The sequence below is a fragment of the Stomoxys calcitrans genome, chromosome 1 (genome assembly GCF_963082655.1).
Source record: "Stomoxys calcitrans chromosome 1, idStoCalc2.1, whole genome shotgun sequence".
NCBI classification, from domain to species: domain Eukaryota; kingdom Metazoa; phylum Arthropoda; class Insecta; order Diptera; family Muscidae; genus Stomoxys; species Stomoxys calcitrans.
The window spans coordinates 42,068,107-42,080,251 of NC_081552.1; the positions used below are offsets into that span (position 1 = coordinate 42,068,107).

Here is a 12,145-nt window from a genome sequence, read left to right on the forward strand (position 1 = left end):
AAGATTCATGGTTAAATTATAGACCAAACTGAAGATGTTTGACAGTGACATAAAGCACGAAACGTGCGTGGGCTGTTTAAACCAACATTGCCCAAAAGCAAATAGCTAAAAAATCACCCTATATATTCTTGATCCACTTGACGTTCTAAGTCGATTTAGCCATGTACGTCCGTCCCTCCATCTGTCTGTCGAAAGCTCACAAATTTTCGAAGGAGTAAGCTAGGCGCCTGAAATTTTGCACAAATACTTTTTAGTTAATGCAGGTCAATTTTAATTGTCGAAATCGGTCCATGTTTTGGTATAGCTGCCTATAAACCGATCTCGAATGATGAGCTCTTGAGCATTTAGAGTGTCTAACTCTTATCTGATTTAGTTGAAATTTTGCACGAAGTGTTTTGTTATGACTTCCAACAACTGTGCTAAGTAGGTTCAAATCGATTCATATAAGCTGATCTGCGATCTTGATTTCTTAAGCTTCTGGTGTGTGCAATTGTAATCCAATTTGGCTGGAACGTTGCTTGCTGTGTTTTTTCGTTATAACTATGCCAAGTGTGGTCTAAGTCGGTTAATAACCTGATATAGGTGTCTTAAAAGCCAATCTGGGATATTGTCCTCTTCAGCCTCTAGAGTGTGAAATTATTATTCGATTTAGCTGAAATGTAGCATGAAGTGTTTTGTTTCGTCTTCCAACAACTGTGCCAAGTATGGTCTAAATCGTTTTATGACCTGATATAGTGGTTGCCACATAACAGTCTGTGGAAAGCACACACTTTCGAAGTAGTAAAGCTAGGCACTTGAAATTTTGCACAAATACTTCCTATTAGTATAGGCCAGTTGAGATTGTAAATGGGCTATATCGGTCCATGTTTAGATATAACTCCCATATAAAGCGATCCTTGCATTTTTCTTATTGAGCCTCTAGAGGGCGCAATTCTTATCGGATTTGTCTGAAGTTTTGTACTATGACATCTTCTGTGACATTTGATGGATGTACCAAGTATGGTTCGAATCGAGTTTAAACCTGATATAGCTCCCATATAAACCGATCCCCCGATTTCACTTCTTGAGCTTCTAGAGGGCGAAATTAACTGTAACTATGATTTCTTATATACGTGGTCCGAATCGGTCCATAACCTGATATAGCTCCTGATATGGGGAGATCGGTTTGAATCGATCTCCCCATTTTACTTCTTAAGTCCCTTTTGGGCGCAATTCTTATCCGATTGGTTTGAAACTTTGTTTCTCCTATAAAGGCTGCATGTTCGTGTCTTAAATCTTTTGTTTTCATTTCACTCAATTTTAGAGCAGATGGAGTGCTTGAAAATTTCTCCTTTTATACCCACCACCGAAGCATGGGGGTATATTCATTTTGTCATTCCGTTTGCAACACATCGAAATATCCATTTCCGACCCTATAAAGTATATATATTCTTGTTCAGCGTAAAAATCTAAGACGATCTAGACATGTCCGTCCGTCTGTCCATCTGTCTGCTGAAATCACGTTACAGTCTTCAAAAACTGAGATATTGAGCTGAAACTTTGAACATATTCTTTTTTTGTCCATAAGCAGGTTAAGTTCGAAGATGGGCCAGATCGGACTATATCTAGATATAGCCCCCATATAGACAGATCCGCCGATTTAGGGTCTTAGGCCCATAAAAGCCACATTTATTATCCGATTTCGCTGAAATTTGGGACAGTGCGTTATATTTGGCCCTTCGATATCCTTCTTCAATATGGCTCAGATTGGTCCAGTTTTGGATATAGCTGCCATATAGACCGATCCTCCGATTTAGGGTCTTAGACCCATAAAAGCCATATTTATTATCGGATTTTGCTGAAATTTGGGACAGTGAGTTGTCTTAGGCCCTTCGACATCCTTTGTCAATTTGGCCCAGATTGGTCCAGTTTTGGATATAGCTGCCATATAGACCGATCCGCCGATTTATGGCCTTAGACCCATAAAAGCCACATTTATTATCCGATTTTGCTATAATTTGAGACAGTGAGTTGTGTTAGGCCCTTCGACATCCTTCGCCAATTTGGCCCAGATCGGTTCACATTTGGATATAGCTGCCATATAGACCGATCCTCCGATGTAGAATCTTAGACCCATAAAAGCCACATTTATTATCCGATTTTGCTGAAATTTGGGACAGTGAGTTGTCTTACGCCCTTCGACATGCTTCGCCAATTTGGCCCAGATCGGTTTACATTTGGATATAGCTGCCATATAGACCGATCCTCCGATGTAGAATCTTAGACCCATAAAAGCCACATTTATTATCCGATTTTGCTGAAATTCGGGACAGTGAGTTGTCTTACGCCCTTCGATATCCTTCGCCAATTTGGCCCAGATCGGTCCAGTTTTGGATATAGCTGCCATATAGACCGATCCTCCGATTTCAGGTTTGAGCCCATAAAAGGCGCATTTATTGTCCGATGTCGCCGAAATTTGGGACAGTGAGTTGTGATAAAACTTTCGATATTATTTTTCAATATGGCTCAGATTGGTCCAGATTTGGATATAGCTGCAATATAGACCGATATCTTGATTTATGGTTTTGGGGCCATAAAAGGCGCATTTATTGTCCGATTTCGCCGAAATTTGGGACAGTGAGTTGTGTTAGACTTTTCGACATGTATCTGCAACATGGTCGAAATCGATCCAGATTTGGCTATAGCTGCCATATAGACCCATATCTCGATGAAAAGCCTTGGCCCAATAAAAGGAGCTTTTATAATCTGATTTCACTGAAATTTGACTCAGTGACGTATGCTAGGCTTTTCGACGTCCGTGTCGTTTATGGTTCAGAGCGGTTTATTTTTAGATATAGCTACTAAAAAGAGCAAAATTTTGTTTTACACAGTTGAACAATGACTTGTACTTATTACTATTTGGTCTAAATCGGAACATATTTCGATATAACTGCTATGGGACATAAGGTATGCAATTTTCACTGGATTTTGATGGAAGGTGGTTTACATATGTACCCAAGGTGGTGGGTATCCAAAGTTCGGCCCGGCCGAACTTAACGCCTTTTTACTTGTTAACCTTAATAAGGCAATGTAAGCCACCCACTGTATTGGATAATATGACATTTTACATCGTTTATGATATCTATGCCCAAATGTCCCATAGGCCAATCATGCACACACACACGTAGACATACATGACTGCTTCTTAGAATTATGGATATAGTAAACTAGTCATAGGTCCTTTTACAATTGAAATTATGCATATGCAGACCAAAGGATCAAGCAATTAAAGACGCCACAAGCCACATCGATTTAAATTTTTTCATAACACCCAATTACTTGGTCGCTGACAACCACCCACATTGATATTCCTCTTTAACGGAACGGAAGAGAATGTTACTTTCGAGTCAGAATACTTGAGAAGACAACATTGAAAAAAGTACATGTCTGGACAGTATGGCGCTGACTAATGAACACCACATATATCGTCAGTAGATAAGAAAACATTCAAATTTAAACTTAATGAACTGGATTATTCGATGATGTCTTCTGATAACATGTGGTGTTGCCATTGTCTGTGAAAAAATAGTGATTTTTCATTCTTGCAGCATTTTACTCATGGCGTCAACAGGGATTTATTTTTGCCAGCTCATTGACAGATTTGGAAGAAAGATTAGAATATTTGAAGTGAATTAGTTCTTGAACAAATCACTGTGCATTTTTATTTCGAACCACTTAAAGGCAATAAGGTTAGCCGTGTCAAACACACATTCTTGGCAATGGGCAAATTTACCTATTTTGACTCCCAAACAAATGATTTCTTGCAGTTTCATTGGAAACAGCCTATTTATAAACGCCACGAAAGGGCAGGAAGCAACATTAATTTGTCATTCCGCAACACACTATCCATTTCAAGCTTCCATTGTTAAAAATGAAAATGTTGAGCTGAAACTTTGCACAGATTATATTTTTCCATTTGCAGATTTAAGACGAAGATGGGAAAGCATTAAAATCATCTTTCACTAAAAATCGACATAGCTGCCGAATATGGTCTAGACAGATCTATATTTGGATATTGCTGTCAAGTGAAACGGGTTTGAGCCTGTAATAGGATTATTTTTCATGGTATAGATTAAACCATATTTGGACAAAAATAGGTTCATTATTACCCGAAATTTTTTGCTTTGGAACTATGGTAGGTTTCTCATCAAATCTGCCATATAAACTGATATAATGTTTTAAGGCCTTAAATTTAGTCTGTTTTTAGAGTTTTAAACCCTCAGAGAAATTCGTTAGTAGAAATAGCAAAAAAAAGTTTGCTTCAGCAATAAGTCTCTTGGAATGGGATAGTAGTAAAACTCTGCAAAACAGCAAACATTGTCTGTTGTTGTGAGATTGTTAAAAGTAGTATGTAGCCTAAAAATTAAAAAAAAAATTCGGCCGGGCCGAATCTTATATAACTTCCACCATGGATCGCATTTGTCAACTTCTTATGGGTAAAACAAGTAAAAAGGCGTTAAGTTCGTCCGGGCAGAACTTTGGATACCCACCACCTCGGATATATATGTGAACCACCTTTCCTCAAAATCCGGTCGAAAATTCATAATCGGTTTTTATGGCAGCTATATGCAAATCTTGATCGATCTAGACCAAATTGCAGAAATATGTGGAGGGGCTTAACTTAACTCTTTGTCCCAAATTTCGGCAACATCGGACAATAAATGCGCTTTTTATGGCCCCAAAACCTAAAACCGAGAGATCGGTCTATATGCAGCTATATCCAAATCTGAACTGATCTGAGCCAAATTGACGTAGGATGTTGAAGGGCCTAATACAACTCACTGTCCCAAATTTTCCCAAAATCGGATAATAAATGTGGCTTTTATGGGCCTAAGACCCTGAATTGGAGAATCGGTCTATTTGGCAGCTATTTCCAAATGTGGACCGATCTGAGCCAAATTGGCGAAGAATGTCGAAGGGCCTAACACAACTCACTGTCCCGAATTTCAGCAATATCGGATAATAAATGTGGCTTTTATGGGCCTAAGACCCTAAATCGGAGGATCGGTCTATATAGCAGCTATATCCAAATGTGGACCGATCTGAGCCAAATTGACGAAGAATGTCGAAGGGCCTAACATAACTTACTGTCCCGAATTTCAGCAATATCGGATAATAAATGTGGCTTTTTATAGGCCTAAGGCCCTAAATCGGAGGATCGGTCTATATGGCAGCTATATCTAAATCTGAAACGATCTGAGCCATATAGACGGAAGATGTCGAAGGTCCTAAGACAACTCACTGTCCCGAATTTCAGCAATATCGGATAATAAATGTGGCTTTTATGGGCCTAAGACCCTAAATCGGAGGATCGGTCTATAGGGCAGCTATATCCAAATCTGAACCGATCTGGGCCAAATTGACGAAGGATATCTAAAGGCCTAACACAACTCACTGTCCCAAATTTCAGCAAAATCGGATAATAAATGTGACTTTTATGGGCCTAAGACCCTAAATCGGAGGATCGGTCTATAGGGCAGCTATATCCAAATCTGAACCGATCTGGGCCAAATTGACGAAGGATATCTAAAGGCCTAACACAACTCACTGTCCCAAATTTCAGCAAAATCGGATAATAAATGTGACTTTTATGGGCCTAAGACCCTAAATCGGAGGATCGGTCTATATGGCAGCTATATCCAAATCTGGGCCGATCTGAGCCATATTAACGGACGATGTCGAAAGGCCTAACACAAAGCACTGTCCTACATTTCAGCAGAATCGGATAATAAATGTGGCTTTTATGGGCCTAAAACCCTAAATCGGAGAATCGGTCTATATGGCAGCTATATCCAAATCTGAACCGATCTGAACCATATTGACGGAGAATGTCGAAGGGCCCAACACAACTCACTGTCCCAAATTTTAGCAAAATCGGATAATAAATGTGGCTTTTATTCCCCTAAGACCCTAAATCTGCGGATCGGTCTATATGGGGGCTATATCAACATATAGTCCGATATAGCCCATCTTCTAACTTAACCTGCTTATGGACAAAAAAAGACTCTGTGCAAAGTTTCAGCTCAATATCTCCATTTCTAAAGACTGTAGCGTGATTTCAACAGACAGACGGACGGACATGTCTAGATTGTCTTATATTTTTACGCTGATCAAGAATATATATACTTTATAGGGTCGGAAATGGATATTTCGATGTGTTGCAAACGGAACGTCCCCCATCCGTCGGTGGTGGGTATAAAAACGAATTTGATAACCCATTTTTAGGCCATGTATTTGGGGGACGCCTCATCAAAACTCCCGTAAACTCCCGTAAACCAATGGCAATATGGGGTTTAAATAAATGGTATTTGAAAAGAACACGATGCTAATATTTTTTCTGGGCCAAGTGCCTGGGGGACCTCCTCACCCCCGAAAACACCACTAAATTAGATATCATGAGAATATCGAGCTGAAATAAAGTATTTTAAGAATAGAGTACACCTTACATCCAAACTTAAATTCGTAGACCAATAAAGATCATGTGGAATTCAGATAAAGGCATTTATATTGTTCAACTGTTAGTAAAGCGATATACTATTTTCGTAGCATGGTATTTCACTAAAAGCTCTTTTATTGTCGAAAATTTTGTGCAATATAAAGTAAAATTAGGCGCAGCGGATCGGGCGCGGATCAGCTAGTAAAGTATATATATTCTTTATCGTCTCGACATTCTGAGTCAATCTAGCCATGTCCGTCAGTCCGTTTGCCGAAATCACGATAGCGGTCGAACGCGTAAAGCCACTTGACATTTTCCACACATAATGGGCCATATCGTCTCAGATTTGGATATAGCTTCCATATAACCCGATCTCCAGATTTGAAGTATTGAGCCCCTGGAAGCAGCAATTTTTGTCCGATTTGAATTTCATTAACTGAAATAAGTAAAGACCATGTCAATCTATAACCTGGTATAGCTCCCATATAAACCGATCTGCTGATTTGACTTCTTAAGTCCTTACAAGCCGCAGTTTTTGTCCGATTTGGCTGAAATTTTACATGCGGTGTTCTGTTACGACTTCAAACAACAAGTATAGTCCAAATCAGTCTATAATCTGTTATGACTTCCATATAAACCGGTATTTCGCTGGTTTGACAGAAGCTTTGTATGTAGAATAAAACAAGTAAAAGCGTGATAAGTTCGGCCGGGCCGAATCTTATATACCCTCCACCATGGATCGCATTTGTCGAGTTTTTTCCCGGCATCTCTTCTTAGGCAAAAAAGGATATAAGAAAAGAGTTGCTCTGCTATTAAAACGATATCAAGATATGGTCCGGTTTGGACCACAATTAAATTATATGTTGGAGACCTTTGTAAAATTTCAGCCAATTCGTATAAGAATTGCGCCCACTGGGGCTTACGAAGTAAAATAGAGAGAATGATTTATATGGGATCTGTATCGGGCTATAGACCGATTCAGACCATAATAAACAAGTTTGTTGATGGTCATGAGAGGATCCGTCCTACAAAATTTCAGGCATATCGGATAACAATTGCGACCTCTAGGGGTCAAGAAGTCAAGATCCCAGATCGGTTTATATGGCAGCTATATCAGGTTATGAACCGATTTGAACCTTATTTGACACAGTTGTTGAAAGTAAAAATAAAATACGTCATGCAAAATTTCAGCCAAATCGGATAGGAATTGCGCCCTCTAGAAGCTCAAGAAGTCAAGACCCAAGATCGGTTTATATGGCAGCTATATCAGGTTATAGACCGATTTGAACTAAACTTGGCACAGTTGTTGGATATCATAGCAAAACACGTCGTGCAAAATTTCATTCCAATCGGATAAGAATTGCGCACTCTAGAGGCTCAAGAAGTCCTGACCCAAGATCGGTTTATATGGCAGCTATATCAGGTTATGCACCGATTTCAACCATACTTGGCACAGTTGTTGGATATTATAACAAAACACGTCGTGCAAAATTTCATTCTGGTCGGATAAGAATTGCGCCTTCTAGAGGCTCAAGAAGTCAAGACCCAAGATCGGTTTATATGGCAGCTATATCAGGTTATGGACCGATTTGAACCATACTTGGCACAGTTGTTGGATATTATAACAAAACACGTCGTGCAAAATTTCATTCTGGTCGGATAAGAATTGCGCCTTCTAGAGGCTCAAGAAGTCAAGACCCAAGATCGGTTTATATGGCAGCTATATCAGGTTATGGACCGATGTGAACCATACTCGGCAACGTTGTTGGATATCATAACAAAATACGTCGTGCAACATTTCATTCCAATCGGATAAGAATTGCGCACTCTACAGGCTCAAGAAGTCAAGACCCAAGATCGGTTTATATGGCAGCTATATCAGGTTATGGACCGATTTGAACCATACTTGGCACAGTTTTTGGATATCATAACAAAACACGTCGTGCAAAATTTCATTCTGGTCGGATAAGAATTGCGCCTTCTAGAGGCTCAAGAAGTCAAGACCCAAGATCGGTTTATATGGCAGCTATATCAGGTTATGGACCGATTTGAACTATACTTGGCACAGTTGTTGGATATTATAGCAAAACACGTCGTGCAAAATTTCATTCCAATCGGATAAGAATTGCGCACTCTAGAGGCTCAAGAAGTCAAGACCCAAGATCGGTTTATATGGCAGCTATATCGAAACATGGACCGATATGGCCCATTTACAATACCAACCGACCTACACTAATAAGAAGTATTTGTGCAAAATTTCAAGCGGCTAGCTTTACTCCTTCGGAAGTTAGCGTGCTTTCCATGGTATTGGGTTTCCATGATTTGGCCCGGCCGAACTTAGCACAGTGACTTTTTCTATACCCTCTAATATACGTGCCAAAAATGGCCTGAATCGATCCATAACCTGAAATAGCTCCCCTACAAACCGATCTCCCCATTTTTTTTTTTTTTTCTTAAGTCCCTCTAGGGCGAAATTCTTATTCATTTTGGTTGAAAATTTGCCCAATGGCATCTAATATGGTCTCCAACATCCAAGCCATGTATGGCCCGAACAGATTTATAACATGACATAGTTCCAATATCATTGCAATTCTTATCCATTATTTTTTGTTTGTCTATAAGGAGATACTGGGCAAAGAACTTGACAAATCTGATCCATGGTGGAGGGTATATAAGATTCAGACCGGCCGAACTCAGCACGACTTTACTTGTTGTTTCGATTTAGAAGAAAACTCAAAATAAAAACCCTTATCTGCAAAATACAAAAAAAAATATTAAGATATCTCTATTCGTCGTTTTTAGAATTTGAATTTCGTATCCAGAAAATGCAATTTTCTCCCCATTTTCGGAAACTTAAAATTTCTGATACAAATTGAAAAATATTTTTTACTAGTTTTTTTTTTTTTTTTTAATTTTATCCCACTGTGCATTGTTGGTTTTCCTCCCCGAATTTAGAATTTCTTCTACTGAAAAGAAAAATATTTTGTTCCCCAAATAAAAAAGATTGTTGGTTTTTTTTTTGTATATTTTTTGCTATTGTTTCTTACAACTAATACAATTTTTTTACTAATATTTTTTGTTAACAAAAATGTTGAAAAAAGTTTTCTTTTTTAAAATTGCCAAAATTTAAAATTTTCTCTTAAACAAAAAATTTTATTTTGATTTTTTAAAGTTACCAATTTTTTTTTTATAAAAAAAAAGAATATAATTTTGAAAATTTTTAGCTTTAATGAAAAAGTGGAAATTTTCCTAAAATTCTGGTTAAACCGGGTTTGATGTGACTACCCCAGTCTTGTTATGGCTTCCATTGAAAACTTTTCTTTGAAGAGGCTCCCGGACAAAGTCGATGTAACCAAACTAAGTCCAGTCTCCAATTTCCCTATACGAAAAGCTAATGAAGCTGAAGTTGATGCAAGTGATTCCCCCTGACCATAGGGCCTTTCGGATAATTCAGATGATTTGACACAAAAATCCATTTCCAATTAGATTCAAATGTTTGTTTAGACACCTCTTATCTCAGCTTTAGGCTTGGGCCCAACGATCTAGGAAATTCCATTCAATTTGATAAGGTTCTATGGTCTCACGTTGTATCGAAGTCCAAAAGAAGGTGCCTGCATTGGTTCGGGCAAAGTGTACAGGAACATAGATATTGTCCTTGTCAACAAACTCCAAATGACGTCCACCATTCTCATCGATAACCACTATGGCTTCTCCACTTTCACTGTGACGCAATTCATCGATTAAACGATGCTCCAAATGTTCATTGGCCATGTTGTCCATGTCATTGTTGAGCCAATCGAATTCGCATTCCTTCTCCTCGGAGGCAATGTAGGAACTGCGTTTGGGCTTGCTGGCTTTTGTCTTGAAGATGCGACCCAAGACGGGCTTTAATAAATTCTTAAGGCGTCGCGAAGGTGAAACTTTGGATTTGTAAACTGTGTAAGTGTTGTTCTTGTAGCTGTTATATAGCGAAGAGTTGTTGTTGTTGTGCAAGTTGAGATTCATGTTGAAACAGGACGCTGCTTTAGTTTGTATGCGTTTTGTGTTTGAAAGATGTTTATGCTTGAAATGCTGTTGAGCGTATGATTCTTTGCTGCTTGGCCCTTGGGCTATTTATACTCTCTCTTTGTGAGCGCTTAGCTGAGCTCTCAGTTGACTGAGAGATCAGGGCTGCTCAGCCAATCACAATAGCAGAACAAGGGCAGGTGTTTCATTTCAAAATTTCTCACGTTCAGCATCCCAAGAAGAAGTAAATCTTTTAGTTTTTAGGGCCTAAAAGGAACATGTAGTCAAATTTAGGGCTAGTGTATGTGTGTGTGTGTGTGTATTTGTTTGTTTGAGATCTCTTTCACGAAAGAGAATCAACCAAGTAACAGCAGGTATTTTGTTAGTAACCTTACCCAAAACCAAGATGATGCTACCTCGGAGCGTGAGAAACTTTGTTTTTGAGTTAAGAAAAAGAAACTACAAAGACCGTAGGATTTTTCATAGAAACATGTCTTGGCGAGATCCTTTAGGGATTAAAATCATTACCAATCATCCCCCAGACTCAGCTCAGCTCAGGTTAATGATGATGGTGATGATGGTGTTTTCAGGTTTCTTATTATCCTGTTTTTTGCCTTTAAGGGTACCACAAACAAATTTGTAAACAAACCTGAATACAAGCGTGGGAATGTTGAGACATGCATTATTATGTTTAGCCAAAACCCAACCAAACGTTGCTGTTTTGGTTTCTGTTATACTGCACCTCAATTTTTAGAAAGATAATTATGGGGTAATGATGTTGTCTCCAACTTAAATAACATCATAATGACCATCATCATCACCGTCCGTCGTCAAGGCCTTTATGTTATTTGTTATCCTTGAAACTCTGACAAAAAAAATAAAAAATAATTTTTGTTTACGTAAATTGATATCCTTGGCCAACCATATGTTGTTGTTTATTAAAAGTCCTGTCTCTATTTGTTACCATTTAAGGTTTCTCTGTCCCCCCCCCCCACAGAAAAAAATAGCACAGCAGTTGTTGGGCTGCCTGCAAAAGGATTCACTCTAAGTATGAGAGAGAAAAATCAAAACAAACATCAGCAACATAGAGGAGTCACATTTGCTGGCTCCAAAATACAAAAAACAAAAGTTCTTAGAGAGATTTATTGTATTTTGAATTTTTTTTGGGAATTGGAGACAATGTCTCGTGATATTGTGGGATGTGGGATTTTTGTAAGAAGGTTGTAGTTGTCTTCACACTTGTTGTGGGCGATTTGCTGCTCACTGCACGAGACAAATGATATTCTACAGAGCAGATATGACTGGGTTTCGAAAAAGCTAGAAGGTAAGGCTAAGTGAAAAGTGAGCTAAAGTCCAAAATTTATATACCCTCTTCCCATATGATGGTGATTCGTCATTAAGTTTGTTACACCTCAAAATATGCTTCTAAGATCCCATAAAGTATGTATGTTCTTGATCGTCATGACATTTTATGTCGATTTAGCCATGTCCGTCTGTCTGTCGAAAGGACGCTGACTTTCGAAGGAGCAAAGCTAGGAGCTTGAAACTTTGCACAAATGCTTCGTATTAGTGCGGTTCGGTTGGGATTTTATATAGGTATAGTATGGCAGCTATAGCAAAACATGGACCCATACCGGTACTGATATCGGATCTTGACTTCTTGAG

At 38.7% G+C, this 12,145-nt stretch overlaps 1 protein-coding gene across 1 annotated transcript; it reads right to left on the reverse strand.

Moving 5' to 3' along the window:
* Nucleotides 1-9,928: 9,928 nt before the first annotated feature.
* LOC106092504 (enhancer of split malpha protein) lies at nucleotides 9,929-10,480 on the reverse strand. The gene has a single exon (XM_013259385.2). The coding sequence runs from the start codon at nucleotides 10,478-10,480 to the stop codon at nucleotides 9,998-10,000; it is 483 nt and encodes a 160-aa protein (XP_013114839.2). The 3' UTR covers nucleotides 9,929-9,997.
* Between the last annotated feature and the right edge of the window lie 1,665 nt (nucleotides 10,481-12,145).

Excerpts from the sequence above, each read along its gene's own strand:
- LOC106092504 (XM_013259385.2), bottom strand. The coding sequence starts at position 10,480 with ATGAATCTCAACTTGCACAACAACAACAACTCTTCGCTATATAACAGC.